Genomic DNA, 17,849 nt, shown 5'->3' with positions numbered 1-17,849 from the left:
GGAAATATATCATTTCATTGGAAGCAGTTCAGAGAAAGTTCACTGGAATGATCAATGACTGGGAGGGATTGTCTTACAAGCATAAGATAAACAGGTTGCAACTCGCTGGAACTGAGAAGAATGGGAGGTGATCTCACTGAGACATGTGGGATTATCAAGGAGCTTGATAAGGTAAATGCTGAGACGATGTTTCCCTTCATGGGAAAGTCTAGGACCAGAGGATATAGTCTCAGAAAAAAGGGTGCCAATTTTTAAAACAATGATGTGGAGGTGCCAGCATTGGACTGAGGTGTACAAAGTTAAAAATCACACGACACCAGGTTATAGTCCAACAGGTTTATTTGGAAGCAGTAGCTTTCGGAGTGTCGCTCCTTCATCAGGTGGTTGTGGGGCTGGATCATAGGGCAGAGAATTTATAGTGAAAGATCAAAGTATCATACAACTGATGCAACGTATTGATGTTTAATATATTGCATCAATTGTATGAAACATTGATCTTTCACTATAAATTCTGTGTCCTATGATCCAGCCCCACTAGCTACCTGCTGAAGGTGCAGCGGTTCGAAAGCTAGTGCTTCCAAATAAACCTGTTGGACTGTAACCTGGTGTTCTATGCTTTTTAAATTTAAAACTAAGATGAGGAGGAATTTGTTCTTTCAGAGGATTGTGAATCTTGGCAACTCTTTGCCACAGAGAGCTGTGGGGCAGAGTCCTTGTATATATTCAAGGCTGAGATAGATGGATCAGCAGGGGAATTGTGGGTATTGGGGAAAATGCAGAAAAGTGGACATGAAGAATGTTAAATTGGCCAGAGCTCCCTTGAATAGCTCAAGAGGCAGAATGGAAATGTGTTGCTGGAAAAGCGCAGCAGGTCAGGCAGCATTCAAGGAGCAGGAGAATCGATGTTTCGGGCATGAGCCCTTCTTCAGGGATCATGAGCCTTCTTCATGAGCCTTCCTGAAGAAAGGCTCATGCCTGAAACATCCATTCTCCTGCTCCTTGGATGCTGCCTCACCTGCTGCGCTTTTCCAGCAACACATTTTCAGCTCTGATCTCCAGCATCTGCAGTCCTCACTTTCTCCTCAAGAGGCAGAATGGCCTACTCTCGTTTTTTTTTAGGTTAGGTTACTTACAGTGTGGAAACAGGCCCTTCGGCCCAAAAAGTCTACACTGACCCTCCGGAGAGCAACTCATCCAGACCCATACCCCTACATTTACCCCTTCACCTAATACTACGGGCAATTTAGCATGGCCAATTCACCTGACCTGCACATCTTTGGACTGTAGGAGGAAACCGGAGCACCCAGAGGAAACCCACGCAGACACGGGGAGAATGTGCAAACTCCACACAGACAGTTGCCTGAGGCAGGAATTAAACTCAGGTCTCTGGCACTGTGAGGCAGCAGTGCTAACCACTGTGCCACCGTGTTAACAATGGAACACTCAATGTCATTTGTTTATCAAAGATGACAGGATGTCACAACGTCCCAACAGACAGCGAATAGCCTGAACCATTCTGGAGACATGCACGCAAGCAAAGTCTGCATGAGTGTGACAGGTTCTTTTTAGAAGTGACAGATGAAGAAGGATCGAGCTTCCTGGTACAGATTATCAGCAATTTAGAAAAACAGAGAAGCCGGGAAGAGGTTGGGCACCACGAAACATGACATCCGTCAATTTGAAAACTGTATGTGGAAGAGAGTTTTGAGCTTTATGCAGAAATACCTCAGCCTTGAAAATTTATGCAGGAATGTCAGATTAAGAAATAGCGCCATGAAAACTAATTTCCAGAAGAGTCATTGAGTCCTAGAGTTGTATAACAAGGAAAGAGACAAAACTCATCCATGCTGACCAGGTACCCTCAATTAATCTAGTCCCATTTTCCAACATTTGGCCCAAATCTCTCTAAACCCCTCCAATTCATATGCCTTTTAAATACTGTTATTTTACCAGCCTCCGCCACACAAACTCTGTGTGAAAAATTGCCCCTCAGGTCTCGTTTAAATCTTTCTCCTCTCACCTTAAAAGTATGCCCTCTAGTTCTAGACTTCCCCAGCTCAGGGAAAAGATCTTGTCCATTTACCCTATCCATGTCCCTCATGATTTTATAAACCTCTACAAGGACATCCCATCAGCCTGTGATGCTCCGGGGAAATAGCCCCAGTCAATGCAGCACCTCCCCGTAGCTCAAATCCTCCAAAGCTGGTAACAGTAGATCAAGGCTGTAAGAGAATTAGCTCATGAGCTGAAAATAGTGAGTGGCAATAATGGTCTCTTTTACAGATTGGCAAATCGTGACCACTGGGGTTCCAAAGGATTCACTGCTGGGACCACAACTATTGACAATGTTTATTAACAACTTGGAGGAAGGAGATGAATGTGCTGTCACTAAATTTGCAGAAAGTCAGGAAAATAGGTAGAAAGATGTGTTCTGACAGAGATGCAAACAATTTACAGAGAGATGTTGACAGGTTAAGTAAATAGGTGAAAAACTAGTAGAGTATAATGTGGGAAAATGTGAAGTTGTTCATTTGGAAGGACAAACAAAAGAACAGGATATTATTTAAATGGAGGAAACTGTACCCACAAAGGGATTTGGAGAGATTTGTCCATGAAACACAGAACGCTAGCACCCAGGTATAGCAGGTAATCAGGAAGGCTAATGAAATGTTGGGCCTTATGTCAAGGGAGTTGGGATGTAAGAGTAGGGAAGTCTTACTGCAACTGTGCAAGGTGCTGGAGGGAGATCACATCTGAAGTACTGTGTGCAGTTTTGGTCCCCTCATTTAAAGAATGATATCATTTCATTGAATGCAGTTCAGTTGATCACTGGGATGATTCCTGGTCTGGAGGGACTGTCTAACAAGTAAAGATTAAACAGATTAGGACACTGCTCACTGGAGTCAAGGACTATGGGGAAGGATCAAGAGAATGGCCATTCAGAGTGTCAAATCAGTCGCAATCCAATTGAATGGCAGGACAGGCTCAAGGGCCTGAACGACCTTCCCATGCCCCTATTTATTATGCCCTTATGCAAAGATCGCTCAGATTTCTCTCAGATCGCTGAGAGTTTCTGATATTCTCTTCCCCAGAGACCAGTGGAGACAGGGACATTAAATATTTTTAAGGAAAAATAATAGAAAGATTCTTGACTGAGAAGGGAGTGAATGGAACAGGGAATAGGCAAGAATGTGGAGTTACGGCCATCACTAGATCTGCAATGATATTATCAGATGGCCTATTCCTGTTCTTAATTTCTATGTAAGTACATCTAGAATCTTTGTTTGGAGCCTCACAGACTGAAAAGGAGGAAAGCTCAGAGAAGCCCAGATTACTCTGGCATTAGTGAAGCAGAAAAGCACCATGAAAGGCTGACGTAATCTGTGTGAGCCAAGCCCGAGCCTTTACGCAGTCCCTGAGGTTTGGCAGGGATAATTCAGCAATAGTCCAGGGAATGGAATCATACAGTACATTGTTACTTAAGCCCTAACATTGAAGACTTACGTGTCCGGATTCTTCTTTGTACTGACTGTTGTTGGCTGCAAGAGTTTACCAAGACCAGAACGTTATAGTTAACATCAGGAAGTAGATCCCTGAATACTGCTTTTTTTTTGTTCGTCGTAAATTTCAATTCTTCACTGGTTGTACTGGTTAAAATGACCTCATATACAGTCAGGGTGAATACATTTCTGGTGTTCCAGGAAATGGAAATTTCATGACTTGTCACACGAATCAGATTTATACGCACAAACCGGGTTGGAACTGAAAGAGAAATACATTATGAATGTTTAACAATGAGCATTCATTAATTTCTTACTTGAAAAGAAAGACTTCCAGTTCTTTAACACCTCACCACACTCCCAGGAAACAATCAGGTTGCTTGGTGACATCAGGTTTGATGTGGAAGCTGTTTTGTTTACAGCACAGAACTGTTGCAACAAAATGAGCCAAATGGCCTTCTTACGCTATGCTGTAACAGTTCTGTGATTCTATGTACAGGATTAACAATGGATCGTTTTTTTAATGGTATTAATTTAAGATGAAATATTGGCCAGGGCACAGGGAGACAACAAACCTTTCTATTTGGCTTGATTATTGTACAAAGTTAAAAATCACACAACACCAGGTTATAGCCCAACAGATTTATTTGGAAGTACTAGCTTTCAGAGCACTGCTCCTTTGTCAGGTATCTAGTTGTGTAATTTTTAACTTTGTCCACCCAAGTCCAACACCAGCACCTCCTCATCTTGATTAACGTAGTCACAATCACTTTAACACCTCACTTGAGGGACAGCACCCTGTGACAATGTAGAAACCCCCCCAGTACAGTGTGGAGTAATGGTCAAGAGATTACTTTCGATGACGCTTTAGTTCTGGAGTGAAGATATAAACTCACAAACCAAAACAGGCACACCCCAACAAAGGGATGGCATGGTGGCTCAGTGGTTAGCACTGCTGCCTCCCAACGCCAGGGATCTGGGTTTGATTCCTCCCTCGGGCAACTGTGGAGTTTGCAGTTCTCCCTGTGTCTGTTAGAATCCCCCCTGGGTGCTTTAGTTTCATCACACAGTCCAAAGATGTGCAAGTTAGGCAGACTAGCCATTCTAAATATCATGTAGTGTCCAGGGATGTTCACATTATGTAGATCAGCCATGAGTAAATGTGGAATTATGGAGATGGAGTGGGACTGTGTGGGAGGATCAGTTTCACAGTAGGTTAAAATCAACTAGGAGAAAGTGAGGACTGCAGATGCTGGAGATCAGAGCTGAAAAATGTGTTGCTGGAAAAGCGTTTTTCCAGCAACACATTTTTCAACTCTGATCTCCAGCATCTGCAGTCCTTACTTTCTCCTGGGAGAATCAGTGCAGACTTGATGGGCAAAATGGCCTCTATCTGTATTATTCTAAAAGAATGGAGAGCTGAGACTCTAAACTGATTGCAGCATCTTAATGACCATAGACTATGCATTAAATAAGAAGTTGCGCCCATTTGGAATATTATAACACTATGGCTTAGTTGTCAGCAACATTGCCTCTGAGTTGCAAGATTCCAGAACTCCCCTGGTATAGTACAGAGTGGCAGTGAAAGGATTAATCTGGATTGAGCGTATAAACTCATGACTGTGTTCAGTTTGATTATTCGGAGACTAAACAGCCTATGATACCTTTCTCAGAAACAGGTGACATTCTGGCTGAAAAGTTATGATCAGAGGCTTCCATTCAGCTGACATAAACCAGATCACAGAAACAGGAAGAGGCCATTTGTCCCATTTGCCTGTATCTCTATTGAATGAGATCATAGCTATGCCTACCTCAGCATAACCCAACTATCTAAAATCCACATCCCTTCATACACTTGGACGGCCCAAATTTAATCATTTAAGCTTAAAATTACTGTTTGATTTTTAAAATGTATGCTTTTTGATAACAGTTGCTATTTGATAATGGTTATCCATCCCTAATTGTGTTTGACCTGAGCAGTTTGCAAGGATCATTTCAGAGGGCAGGTCAGAGTCAACCATATTGCAGTGAGTCTGAAGTCCCATATGGGCCAGACTGGGTAAGGATGGCAGACACCCTTCTGAGAGAACATGAGTGAACCAGAATAAAGTTTGTACAGCACTTGATGAACCTGCATGTTCACCATTGTCAAGACCAGTTTCCAATTCCAACTTTTGTTAACTGAATTTTAAATCCAGCCAGATCCCATCATTAAGCGTATGGATAACTAGTCCAGTGACATTACACTATGCCACCATCTTATCAACAGTTAGCACCTATTGCTTACTTTGACAGAAAGTTTCATATTCACACTGTACCCAGTATAAATAAGTGTTTCCTAACCCCTCTCCTTTCACTTGCCTAGCTCCTGATAAAAGTTCTCTCTACTTTGGCAATTTCTGTCCAAAACCTCGCCAACCCAGGAAGATCACACTGATAAGACCTTATGAATATTTTACTGCCCCACAACCACAAACAGGCAGACTGATGGACATACAGGACAGAATACCAGAGATGTGAGGCATCAGTCTACAACCCTGTGGGAACAATCACAAGGAGGGCACTGATGAACAGGACTGGAGGAAGGAAGCCTTGAGATGTCAGGCCATTAGGGCAGATGTGAGTGCTGGCATTTGGTATATAATAATACATGTTAACCTGTTGATTTTGGGCAAGACAAAATGGCTGAAAAATTTGGGAGAAACATTGAGGTAGAGATAATTTCACTGGGCTAGTAATCCGAAGGCCGAGGCTAACAAACTGGGGACGTGGGCTCAAATTTCACCAAGGTAACTGGTAAAACATGAATCTAATCAATTGAATCCAGTCTCAATAATGGAAACCATGAAAGATTCAATCAATTGTTAAAAGAACTGATGTTGCTTTAAGGCAAGGAAATCTCCCATCCTTACCTGGTCTGGCCTACATGTGACTCCAGACCCACAGCAATGAGGTTAACTCTTAACTGCCCTCTCAAATTGACTAGGAAGTCACTCAGTTCAAGATTTAGGGCTGGACAGCGAATGCTGGTATTGCCAGTGGCTCCCTTCTCAAATAACATCTACTCCAAAGCAGGTTCACACAGGTATGTTAGGGTAAAGGACAATCAGATAGGACTTCTTCTCAATATCAACATCTTAATAGCCAGAGGCTCTGCATTACATGGAAAGGTGTTCATTCTGTGCCATTTTGTAATGTAGTGGCTGGCTCTATTGGCAGTGCCATCCTTTCTGAATCACAGAGTTCCAGGTTGAAGTCCTATTCTGGGAGTTTGAGCAGAAAAATCTGCATTGGAGTTTCTGTACACTGCACTGTTGGGAGGTGTCATCATTTTGGTTAAAATGTCAGCTCGGGTGGTGGTAAGTGATCCATGGCATCATCACAATAATAAAGAACATGGCATTTACACCCAGTATCTTGGCTGATATTTGTACCTCAATCAATATCACAAAAAAAAGGCATCTGGTCATATGACATTGCTGCCTCTACAGATATTGCCAAGTCCAGATGAGTTGTCATATTTATTGCATCAGGATAGTGATTTTTCAAACAGAAGTATTTAGCCGGCTGTAAAGAGCTTTGAGCCATTTGGTGTTCCTTATAAGTTCAAATTTTATTTTCTACTTATTTGAGAGTAAATTAAAGGTATCAGTTTAGAAGTCAGACGTGAAAGAAATCAACCTTTACTCTTATGAATTCTTCCAAAGCTCAGTCTTAGAGTACTAACCACTGACTAAGTTGCAGATAGCACAAGATCTATATGAAATGATTGTTGTCATTGACAATTAATCCTATAATGGTGATACAACAGTAATTCTATACAGTGGGCTAGCAAAAACAATATTGAGGTTACTTACTGCAGACAGGTGGGGAAGTAGCAGCTGTTGTGATGGTTCGAGTGGTCAGTGCAGTAGTTGGGGTTGTGGTGGGCAGGGTGGATGTCGAGGTTGGTATGAAAGTTGGGATAATTGTGTTTACTGTGGTCATTACTGTCGATGTTTCTGGTGTAGTAGTTAGCACCGATGTTTCTGTTGTTATAGGTAGTGTTGATGTTTCTGTGGTGGATGCAGTCGATAATTCTGTTGAGGTAGTTAGTGCTGATGTTTTTGTTGAGGTTGTTCCTGAAGTTGTTTCCAGGATGGAAGTTGACACAGTAGTAGACAAAGTTAATATTACAGGTGTGATAGTTAGTGTTGATGATTGTTGTGTGCTAGTTTTTGGTGTTGTTATTGGTGTTGTAGTCAGTGACGATGTTTCTATTGACATAGATTCTGACGTAATTTGTGGTGAACTAGTTACAGCTGATGTTTCTGCTGTGGTAGTTACAGTTGATGCTTCTGTAGTGGTAGTTAGTGATGTTGTTTCTGGCATGCTAGATAGAGATGCTGTTTCTGGTGTGGTAAGTTGCGATGTTGTTTCTGATGTGATAGGTAGTGATAATGTGATAGTTACAGTCGATGTTACTGCAGAGTTACTTTGTGTTGGAGTTAATGGTGTGGTAATTTCTGACGTAATTACTGGTGCGATAGATTGTGTTCTTGTTTCTGGTGTAGTAGTTGGAGATGATGTTTCTGGTGAGGACGTTTGTGATGTTATTTTTGGTGTGGCAGATTGTGATGTTGTTTTTGGTGTGGCGGTTTGTGATATTGCTTGTGGTGTGCTAGTTTGTGTTGTGGTTTCTGGTGTGGTAGTTAGTGTTGTTGTTTCAGGTGTGGAAGTTTGTGTTGTTAGTTCTGGTGTGGTAGATTGTGATGTTGTTTCCAATGTGATGGATTGTGCTGTTGTTTCTGGTGTGGTGGATGGTGTTGTTGTTTCAGGTGTGGAAGTGTGTATTGTTGTTTCTGGTGTGGTAGTTTGTGTTGATGTTTCTGGTGTGGTAGATTGTGTTGTTGTTTCTGGTGTGGTAGTTGGTGATGTTGTTTCAGGTGTAGTAGTTTGGGTTGATCTTACTGGTGTTGTAGATTGTGTTGTTGTTTCTGTTGTGGTAGATTGTGTCGTAGTTTCTTGTGACGTAGTTTGTGTTGTTGTTTCTGGTGTGGTAGTTTGTGATGTTGTTCCTGCTGTGGTAGATTGTGTTGTAGTTTCTGGTGTGGTAGTTTGTGTTGTTGTTCTTGGTGTGGTAGTTGGCGATGTTGTTTGTGATGTGGTAGTTTGTGTTGATGTTACTGGTGTGGTAGATTGTGTCGTAGTTTCTGGTGTGGTAGTTTGTGCTATTGTTTCAGGTGTGGTAGATTGTGTTGTTTCTGGTGAAGTAGATTGTGTTGCTGTTTCTGGTGTGGTAGATTGTGTTGTCGTCTCTGGTGTGGTACTTTGTGTTGTTGTTTCAGGTGTGGTAGTTTGGGTTGTTGTTACTGGTGAAGTAGATTGTGTTGCTGTTTCTGGTGTGGTAGATTGTGTTGCTGTTTCGGGTGTGGTAGTTTGGGTTGTTGTTACTGGTGTGGTCGATTGTGTTGTAGTTTCTGGTGTGGTGGTTGGTGATGTTGCTACTGGTGTGGTAGATTGTCTGGTTGTTTCTGGTGTGGTGGTTGGTGAGGTTGTTTCTGGTGTGGTAGATTGTGTTGTTGTTTCTGGTATGGTAGATTGTGTCATAGTTTCTGGTGTGGTAGTTGGTGATGTTGTTTGTGATGTGGTAGTTTGTGTGGATGTTTCTGGTGTGGTTAACTGTGTTGTAGTTTCTGGGGTGGTAGTTTGTGTTGTTGTTTCTGGTGTTGTAGTTTGTGTTGTTGCTTCTGGTGTGGTAGTTTGCGGTGTTGTTCCTGGCGTGGTAGATTGTGTTGTTGTTTCTGGTGTGGTAGTTGGTGATGTTGTTTGCGATGTGGTAGTTTGTGTTGTTGTTTTTGGTGTGGTAGACTGTGTTGTAGTTTCTGGGGTGGTAGTTTGTGTTGTTGTTTCTGGTGTGGTAGATGGTGTTGTTGTTTCTGGTGTGGTAGTTTGTGTTGTTGTTTCAGGTGTGGTAGATTGTGTTGCTGTTTCTGGTGTTGTAAATTGTCTTGCTGTTTCTGGTGTGGTAGGTTGTGTTGTTGTTTCTGGTGAAGTAGTTTGTGTTGTTGTTTCAGGTGTGGTAGATTGTGTTGTTGTTTCTGTTGTGGTAGATTGTGTTGTTGTTTCTGGGGTGGTAGTTTGTGTTGTTGTTTCTGGTGTGGTAGATTGTGTTGCTGTTTCTGGTGTGGTAGATTGTGTTGCTGTTTCGGGTGTGGTAGTTTGGGTTGTTGTTACTGGTGTGGTCGATTGTGTTGTAGTTTCTGGTGTGGTGGTTGGTGATGTTGCTACTGGTGTGGTAGATTGTCTGGTTGTTTCTGGTGTGGTGGTTGGTGAGGTTGTTTCCGGTGTGGTAGATTGTGTTGTTGTTTCTGGTATGGTAGATTGTGTCATAGTTTCTGGTGTGGTAGTTGGTGATGTTATTTGTGATGTGGAAGTTTGTGTGGATGTTTCTGGTGTTGTAGTTTGTGTTGTTGCTTCTGGTGTGGTAGTTTGCGGTGTTGTTCCTGGCGTGGTAGATTGTGTTGTTGTTTCTGGTGTGGTAGTTGGTGATGTTGTTTGTGATGTGGTAGTTTGTGTTGTTGTTTTTGGTGTGGAAGACTGTGTTGTAGTTTCTGGGGTGGTAGATGGTGTTGTTGTTTCTGGTGTGGTGGTTTGTGCTGTTGTTTCAGGTGTGGTAGATTGTGTCGTAGTTTCTGGTGAAGTAGTTTGTGTTGTTGTTTCAGGTGTGGTAGATTGTGTTGCTGTTTCTGGTGTGGTAGATTGTGTTGCTGTTTCTGGTGTGGTAGTTTGGGTTGTTCGTACTGGTGTGGTAGACTGTGTAGTAGTTTCTGGTGAAGTAGTTTGTGTTGTTGTTTCAGGTGTGGTAGATTGTGTTGTTGTTTCTGGGGTGGTAGTTTGTGTTGTTGTTTCTGGTGTGGTAGATTGTGTCGTTGTTTCTGTTGTGGTAGTTTGTGCTGTTGTTTCTGGTGTGGTAGGTTGTGTTGTTGTTTCTGGTGTGGTAGATTGTGTTGTTGTTTCTGCTGTGGTAGTTTGTGCTGTTGCTTCTGGTGTGGTAGGTTGTGTTGTTGTTTCAGGGGTGGTAGGTTGTGTTGTTGTTTCAGGTGTGGTAGATGGGGTTGTTGTTTCTGGTGTGGTAGATTGTGTTGCTGTTTCTGGTGTGGTAGTTTGGGTTGTTCGTACTGGTGTGGTAGACTGTGTAGTAGTTTCTGGTGAAGTAGTTTGTGTTGTTGTTTCAGGTGTGGTAGATTGTGTTGTTGTTTCTGGGGTGGTAGTTTGTGTTGTTGTTTCTGGTGTGGTAGATTGTGTCGTTGTTTCTGTTGTGGTAGTTTGTGCTGTTGTTTCTGGTGTGGTAGGTTGTGTTGTTGTTTCTGGTGTGGTAGATTGTGTTGTTGTTTCTGCTGTGGTAGTTTGTGCTGTTGCTTCTGGTGTGGTAGGTTGTGTTGTTGTTTCAGGGGTGGTAGGTTGTGTTGTTGTTTCTGGTGTGGTAGATTGTGTTATTGCTTCTGTTGTGGTAGATTGTGTCGTAGTTTCTGGTGAAGTAGTTTGTGTTGTTGTTTCTGGTGTTGTAGTTTGTGATGTTGTTTCTGGTGTGGTAGTTTGCGATGTTGTTTCTGATGTGGTATGTTGTGATGTTGTTTCCGGTGTGGTTGTTTGTGATGATGTTTCTGGTAAGATAGATTGTGTTGTTGTTTCTGGTGTGGTAGTTTGTGTTGTTGTTTCTGGTGTGGTAGATTGTGTTGTTGTTACTGGTGTGGTAGTTTGTGTTGTTGTTACTGGTGTGGTAGTTTGTGTTGTTGTTTCTGGTGTGGTAGTTTGCGATGTTGTTTCTGGTGTGGTAGTTTGTGTTGTTGTTTCAGGTGTGGTAGATTGTGTTGTTGTTTCTGTTGTGGTAGATTGTGTCGTAGTTTCTGGTGAAGTAGTTTGTGTTGTTGTTTCTGGTGTGGTAGTTTGTGATGTTGTTTCTGATGTGGTAGGTTGTGATGTTTCCGGTGTGGTTGTTTGTGATGTTGTTTCTGTTAAGGTAGATTGTGTTGTTGTTTCTGGTGCGGTTGATTGTGTCGTAGTTTCTGTTGTGGTAGTTGGTGATGTTGTTTCTGGTGTAGTAGATTGTGTTGTTGTTTCTGGTGTGGTAGATGGTGTTGTTGTTACTGGTATAGTAGTTTGTGTTGTTGTTTCTGGTGTAGTAGATTCTAATGTTGTTACTGCTGTGGTAGTTTGTGTTGTTGTTTCTGGTGTGGTAGATTGTGTGGTTGTTACTGGTGTGGTAGGTTGTGTTGTTGTTTCTGGTGTGGTAGATTGTGTTGTTGGTACTGCTGTGGTAGTTTGTGTTGTTGTTTCTGGTGTGGTAGATTGTGTTGTTGGTACTGCTGTGGTAGTTTGTGTTGTTGTTTCTGGTGTTGTAGTTTGTGTTGTTGTTACTGGTGTGGTAGTTTGTGTTGTTGTTTCTGGTGTTGTAGTTTGCGATGTTTCTGGTGAAGTACTTTGTGTTGTTGTTTCTGGTGTCGTAGTTTGTGATGTTGTTTCTGGTGTGGTAGATTGTGTTGTTGATTCTGGTGTGGTAGATTGTGTTGTTGTTACTGGTGTGGTAGTTTGTGTTGTTGTTTCTGGTGTGGTAGTTCGCGATGTTGTTTCTGATGAGGTAGGTTGTGATGATGTTTCCGGTGTGGTAGTTTGCGATGTTGTTTCTGGTGTAGAAGTTTGTGTTGTTCTTTCTGGTGTGGTAGATGGTGTTGTTGTTACTGGTGTGGTAGTTTGTGTTGTTGTTTCTGGTGTGGTAGATTGTGTTGTTGTTACTGGTGTGGTAGTTTGTAATGTTGTTTCTGGTGTGGTAGATTGTGTTGTTGTTACTGGTGTGGAAGTTTGTGTTGTTGTTTCTGGTGTGGTAGATTGTGTTGTTGTTTCTGCAGTGGTAGATTGAGTCGTAGTTTCAGGTGAAGTAGTTTGTGTAGTTGTTTCTGGTGTGGTAGTTTGCGATGTTGTTTCTGGTGTGGTAGTTTGTGTTGTTGTTTCTGGTGTGGTAGATTGTGTTGTTGATTCTGGTCTGGTAGATTGTGTTGTTGTTACTGGTGTGGTAGTTTGTGATGTTGTTTCTGGTGTGGTACTTTGCGATGTTGTTTCTGGGGTGGTAGTTTGTGTTGTTGTTTCTGGTGTGGTAGATTGTGTTGTTGTTACTGGCGTGGTAGACTGTGTTGTTACTGGTGTGGAAGTTTGTGTTGTTGTTTCTGGTGTTGTAGTTTGCGATGTTGTTTCTGGTGTAGTCGTTTGTGTTGTTATTTCTGGTGTTGTAGTTTGTGATGTTGTTTCTGGTGTGGTAGATTGTGTGGTTGTTTCTGGTGTGGTTGTTTGTGATGTTGTTTCTGGTAAGGTAGATTGTGTTGTTGTTTCTGGTGCGGTTGATTGTGTCGTAGTTTCAGTTGTGGTAGTTGGTGATGTTGTTTCTGGTGTAGTAGATTGTGTTGTTGATTCTGGTGTGGTAGATGGTGTTGTTGTTACTGGTATAGTAGTTTGTGTTGTTGTTTCTGGTGTAGTAGATTGTGATGTTGTTACTGCTGTGGTAGTTTGTGTTGTTGTTTCTGGTGTGGTAGATTGTGTGGTTGTTACTGGTGTGGTAGGTTGTGTTGTTGTTTCTGGTGTGGTAGATTGTGTTGTTGGTACTGCTGTGGTAGTTTGTGTTGTTGTTTCTGGTGTTGTAGTTTGTGTTGTTGTTACTGGTGTGGTAGTTTGTGTTGTTGTTTCTGGTGTTGTAGTTTGCGATGTTTCTGGTGAAGTACTTTGTGTTGTTTCTGGTGTTGTAGTTTGTGATGTTGTTTCTGGTGTGGTAGATTGTGTTGTTGATTCTGGTGTGGTAGATTGTGTTGTTGTTACTGGTGTGGTAGTTTGTCTTGTTGTTTCTGGTGTGGTAGTTCGCGATGTTGTTTCTGATGTGGTAGGTTGTGATGTTGTTTCCGGTGTGGTAGTTTGCGATGTTGTTTCTGGTGTAGTAGTTTGTGTTGTTCTTTCTGGTGTGGTAGATGGTGTTGTTGTTACTGGTGTGGTAGTTTGTGTTGTTGTTTCTGGTGTGGTAGATTGTGTTGTTGTTACTGGTGTGGTAGTTTGTGATGTTGTTTCTGGTGTGGTAGATTGTGTTGTTGTTACTGGTGTGGAAGTTTGTGTTGTTGTTTCTGGTGTGGTAGATTGTGTTGTTGTTTCTGGTGTGGTAGATTGAGTCGTAGTTTCAGGTGAAGTAGTTTGTGTAGTTGTTTCTGGTGTGGTAGTTTGCGATGTTGTTTCTGGTGTGGTAGTTTGTGTTGTTGTTTCTGGTGTGGTAGATTGTGTTGTTGATTCTGGTCTGGTAGATTGTGTTGTTGTTACTGGTGTGGTAGTTTGTGTTGTTGTTTCTGGTGTGGTAGTTTGTGATGTTGTTTCTGGTGTGGTACTTTGCGATGTTGTTTCTGGGGTGGTAGTTTGTGTTGTTGTTTCTGGTGTGGTAGATTGTGTTGTTGTTACTGGCGTGGTAGACTGTGTTGTTACTGGTGTGGAAGTTTGTGTTGTTGTTTCTGGTGTTGTAGTTTGCGATGTTGTTTCTGGTGTAGTCGTTTGTGTTGTTATTTCTGGTGTTGTAGTTTGTGATGTTGTTTCTGGTGTGGTAGATTGTGTGGTTGTTTCTGGTGTTGTAGGTTGTGTTGTTGTTTCAGCTGTGGTAGATTGTGTTGTTGTTTCTGTTGTGGTAGATTGTGTCGTAGTTTCTGGTGAAGTAGTTTGTTTTGTTGTTTCTGGTGTTGTAGTTTGTGATGTTGTTTCTGGTGTGGTGGTTTGCGATGTTGTTTCTGGTGTGGTAGTTTGTGTTGTTGTTTCTGGTGTGGTAGATTGTGTTGTTGTTACTGGTGTGGTAGTTTGTGTTGTTGTTTCTGGCGTGGTAGATTGTGTTGTTGTTTCTGGTGTTGTAGTTTGCGATGTTGTTTCTGGTGTGGTAGTTTGTGTTGTTATTTCTGGTGTTGTAGTTTGTGATGTTGTGTCTGTTGTGGTAGATGGTGTCGTAGTTTCTGGTGAAGTAGTTTGTGTTGTTGTTTCTGGTGTTGTACTTTGTGATGTTATTTCTGGTGTGGTGGTTTGCGATGTTGTTTCTGATGTGGTAGGTTGTGATTTTGTTTCTGGTGTGGTAGATTGTGTTGTTGCTTCTGGAGTGGTGGTTTGTGCTGTTGTTTCTGGTGTGGTAGATTGTGTTGTTGTTTCTGTTGTGGTAGATGGTGTCGTAGTTTCTGGTGAAGTAGTTTGTGTTGTTGTTTCTGGTGTTGTAGTTTCTGATGTTGTTTCTTGTGTGGTGGTTTGCAATGTTGTTTCTGATGTGGTAGGTTGTGATGTTGTTTCTGGTGTGGTTATTTGTGATGTTGTTTCTGGTGTGGTCGATTGTGTCGTAGTTTCTGTTGTGGTAGTTGTTGATGTTGTTTCTGGGGTGGTAGTTTGTGCTGTTGTTTCTGGTGCAATAGTTTGTGTTGTTGTTTCTGGTGTGGTAGATTGTGTTGTTGTTTCTGGTGTGGTAGTTTGTGTTGTTGTATCAGGTGTGGTAGATTGTGTTGTTGTTTCTGTTGTGGTAGATTGTGTTGTTGTTTCTGGTGTTGTAGTTTGTGTTGTTGTTTCTGGTGTGGTAGATTGTGATGTTGTTTCCGGTGTTCTAGTTTGCGATGTTGTTTCTGGTGTAGTAGTTTGTGTTGTTGTTTCTGGTGTGGTAGATGGTGTTGTTGTTACTGGTGTGGTAGTTTGTGATGTTGTTTCTGGTGTGCTAGATTGTGTTGTTGTTTCTGGTGTGGTAGGTGGTGTTGTTTCAGGTGTGGTAGATTGTGTTGTTGTTTCTGCTGTGGTAGATTGTGTCGTAGTTTCTGGTGAAGTAGTTTGTGTTGTTGTTTCTGGTGTGGTAGTTTGCGATGTTGTTTCTGGTGTGGTAGTTTGTGTTGTTGTTTCTGGTGTGGTAGATTGTGTTGTTGTTACTGGTGTGGTAGTTTGTGTTGTTGTTTCTGGTGTGGTAGTTTGTGATGTTGTTTCTGGTGTGGTAGTTTGCGATGTTGTTTCTGGTGTTGTAGTTTGTGTTGTTGTTTCTGGTGTGGTAGATTGTGATGTTGTTTCTGGTGTGGTAGTTTGCGATGTTGTTTCTGGTGTGGTAGTTTGTGTTGTTGTTTCTGGTGTGGTAGATTGTGTTGTTGTTACTGGTGTGGTAGTTTGTGTTGTTGTTTCTGGTGTTGTAGTTTGCGATGTTGTTTCTGGTGTAGTCGTTTGTGTTGTTATTTCTGGTGTGGTAGATGGTGTTGTTGTTACTGGTGTGGTAGTTTGTGTTGTTGTTTCTGGTGTGGTAGATTGTGTTGTTGTTACTGCTGTGGTAGTTTGCGATGTTGTTTCTGGTGTGGTAGATTGTGTTGTTGTTTCTGGTGTGGTAGTTTGTGTTGTTGTTACTGGTGTGGCAGTTTGTGTTGTTGTTTCTGGTGTTGTAGTTTGCGATGTTGTTTCTGGAGTGGAAGATTGTTTTGCTGTTTCTGTTGTGGTAGTTTGTATTGTTGTTTCTGGTGTGGTAGATTGTGTTGTTGTTTCTGGTGTGGTAGTTTGTGTTGTTGAATCAGGTGTGGTAGATTGTGTTGTTGAATCAGGTGTGGTAGATTGTGTTGTTGTTTCTGTTGTGGTAGATTGTGTCGTAGTTTCTGGTGTTGTAGTTTGTGTTGTTGTTTCTGGTGTGGTAGTTTGCGTTGTTGTTTCTGATGTGGTAGATTGTGATGTTGTTTCCGGTGTGGTAGTTTGCGATGTTGTTACTGGTGTGGTAGTTTGTGTTGTTGTTTCTGGTGTGGTAGATTGTGTTGTTGTTACTGGTGTGGCAGTTTGTGTGGTTGTTTCTGGTGTTGTAATTTGCGATGTTGTTTCTGGTGTCGGAGTTTGTGTAGTTGTTTCTGGTGTTGTAGTTTGTGATGTTGTTTCTGGTGTGCTAGATTGTGTTGTTGTTTCTTGTGTGGTAGGTTGTGTTGTTGTTTCTGGTGTGGTAGATTGTGTTGTTGTTTCTGCTGTGGTAGATTGTGTCGTAGTTTCTGGTGAAGTAGTTCGTGTTGTTGTTTCTGGTGTGGTAGTTTGCGATGTTGTTTCTGGTGTGGTAGATTGTGTTGTTGTTTCTGGTGTGGTAGATTGTGTTGTTGATTCTGGTGTGGTAGATTTTGTTGTTGTTTCTGGTGTGCTAGTTTGTGTTGTTGTTTCTGGTGTGGTAGTTTGTGATGTTGTTTCTGGTGTGGTAGTTTGTGTTGTTGTTTCTGGTGTGGTAGATTGTGTTGTTGTTACTGGCGTGGTAGACTGTGTTGTTACTGGTGTGGAAGTTTGTGTTGTTGTTTCTGGTGTTGTAGTTTGCGATGTTGTTTCTGGTGTAGTAGTTTGTGTTGTTGTTTCTGGTGTGGTAGATGGTGTTGTTGTTACTGGTGTGGTAGTTCGTGTTGTTGTTTCTGGTGTGGTAGATTGTGTTGTTGTTACTGCTGTGGTAGTTTGCGTTGTTGTTTCTGGTGTGGTAGATTGTGTTGTTGTTACTGGTGTGGCAGTTTGTGTTGTTGTTTCTGGTGTTGTAGTTTGCGATGTTGTTTCTGGTGTGGGAGTTTGTGTTGTTGTTTCTGGTGTTGTAGTTTGTGATGTTGTTTCTGGTGTGCTAGATTGTGTTGTTGTTTCTGGTGTGGTAGGTTGTGTTGTTGTTTCAGGTGTGGTAGATTGTGTTGTTGTTTCTGTTGTGGTAGATTGTGTTGTTGTTTCTGTTGTGGTAGATTGTGTCGTAGTTTCTGGTGAAGTAGTTTGTGTTGTTGTTTCTGGTGTGGTAGTTTGCGATGTTGTTTCTGGTGTGGTAGATTGGGTTGTTGATTCTGGTCTGGTAGATTGTGTTGTTGTTACTGGTGTGGTAGTTTGTGTTGTTGTTTCTGGTGTTGTAGTTTGCGATGTTGTTTCTGGTGTGGGAGTTTGTGTTGTTGTTTCTGGTGTTGTAGTTTGTGATGTTGTTTCTGGTGTGCTAGATTGTGTTGTTGTTTCTGGTGTGGTAGGTGGTGTTGTTTCAGGTGTGGTAGATTGTGTTGTTGTTTCTGCTGTGGTAGATTGTGTCGTAGTTTCTGGTGAAGTAGTTTGTGTTGTTGTTTCTGGTGAGGTAGTTTGCGATGTTGTTTCTGGTGTGGTAGTTTGTGTTGTTGTTTCTGGTGTGGTAGATTGTGTTGTTGATACTGGTGTGGTAGTTTGTGTTGTTGTTTCTGGTGTGGTAGTTTGTGATGTTGTTTCTGGTGTGGTAGTTTGCGATGTTGTTTCTGGTGTTGTAGTTTGTGTTGTTGTTTCTGGTGTGGTAGTTTGTGTTGTTGTTTCTGGTGTGGTAGTTTGCGATGTTGTTTCTGGTGT

The 17,849-nt window shown here is 41.9% G+C and overlaps 1 protein-coding gene across 1 annotated transcript in view; it reads right to left on the bottom strand.

Moving 5' to 3' along the window:
- Nucleotides 1-723: 723 nt before the first annotated feature.
- Nucleotides 724-17,849, bottom strand: part of LOC132820625 (mucin-2-like) — a 99,405-nt gene continuing 82,279 nt past the window's right edge. The window contains exons 7-14 of the mRNA XM_060832826.1: nucleotides 14,852-16,425; nucleotides 12,873-13,054; nucleotides 12,584-12,665; nucleotides 12,103-12,247; nucleotides 11,631-11,872; nucleotides 10,629-10,822; nucleotides 948-976; nucleotides 724-784 (exon numbers count right to left, since the gene is read on the bottom strand). Coding sequence (XP_060688809.1) covers nucleotides 724-784; nucleotides 948-976; nucleotides 10,629-10,822; nucleotides 11,631-11,872; nucleotides 12,103-12,247; nucleotides 12,584-12,665; nucleotides 12,873-13,054; nucleotides 14,852-16,425 — 2,509 coding nt within the window. The remainder of the gene's footprint in view (nucleotides 785-947; nucleotides 977-10,628; nucleotides 10,823-11,630; nucleotides 11,873-12,102; nucleotides 12,248-12,583; nucleotides 12,666-12,872; nucleotides 13,055-14,851; nucleotides 16,426-17,849) is intronic.

Source organism: Hemiscyllium ocellatum, chromosome 12, assembly GCF_020745735.1.
Source record: "Hemiscyllium ocellatum isolate sHemOce1 chromosome 12, sHemOce1.pat.X.cur, whole genome shotgun sequence".
NCBI classification, from domain to species: Eukaryota; Metazoa; Chordata; class Chondrichthyes; order Orectolobiformes; family Hemiscylliidae; genus Hemiscyllium; species Hemiscyllium ocellatum.
This window is presented reverse-complemented; position numbering and strand designations above follow the sequence as displayed.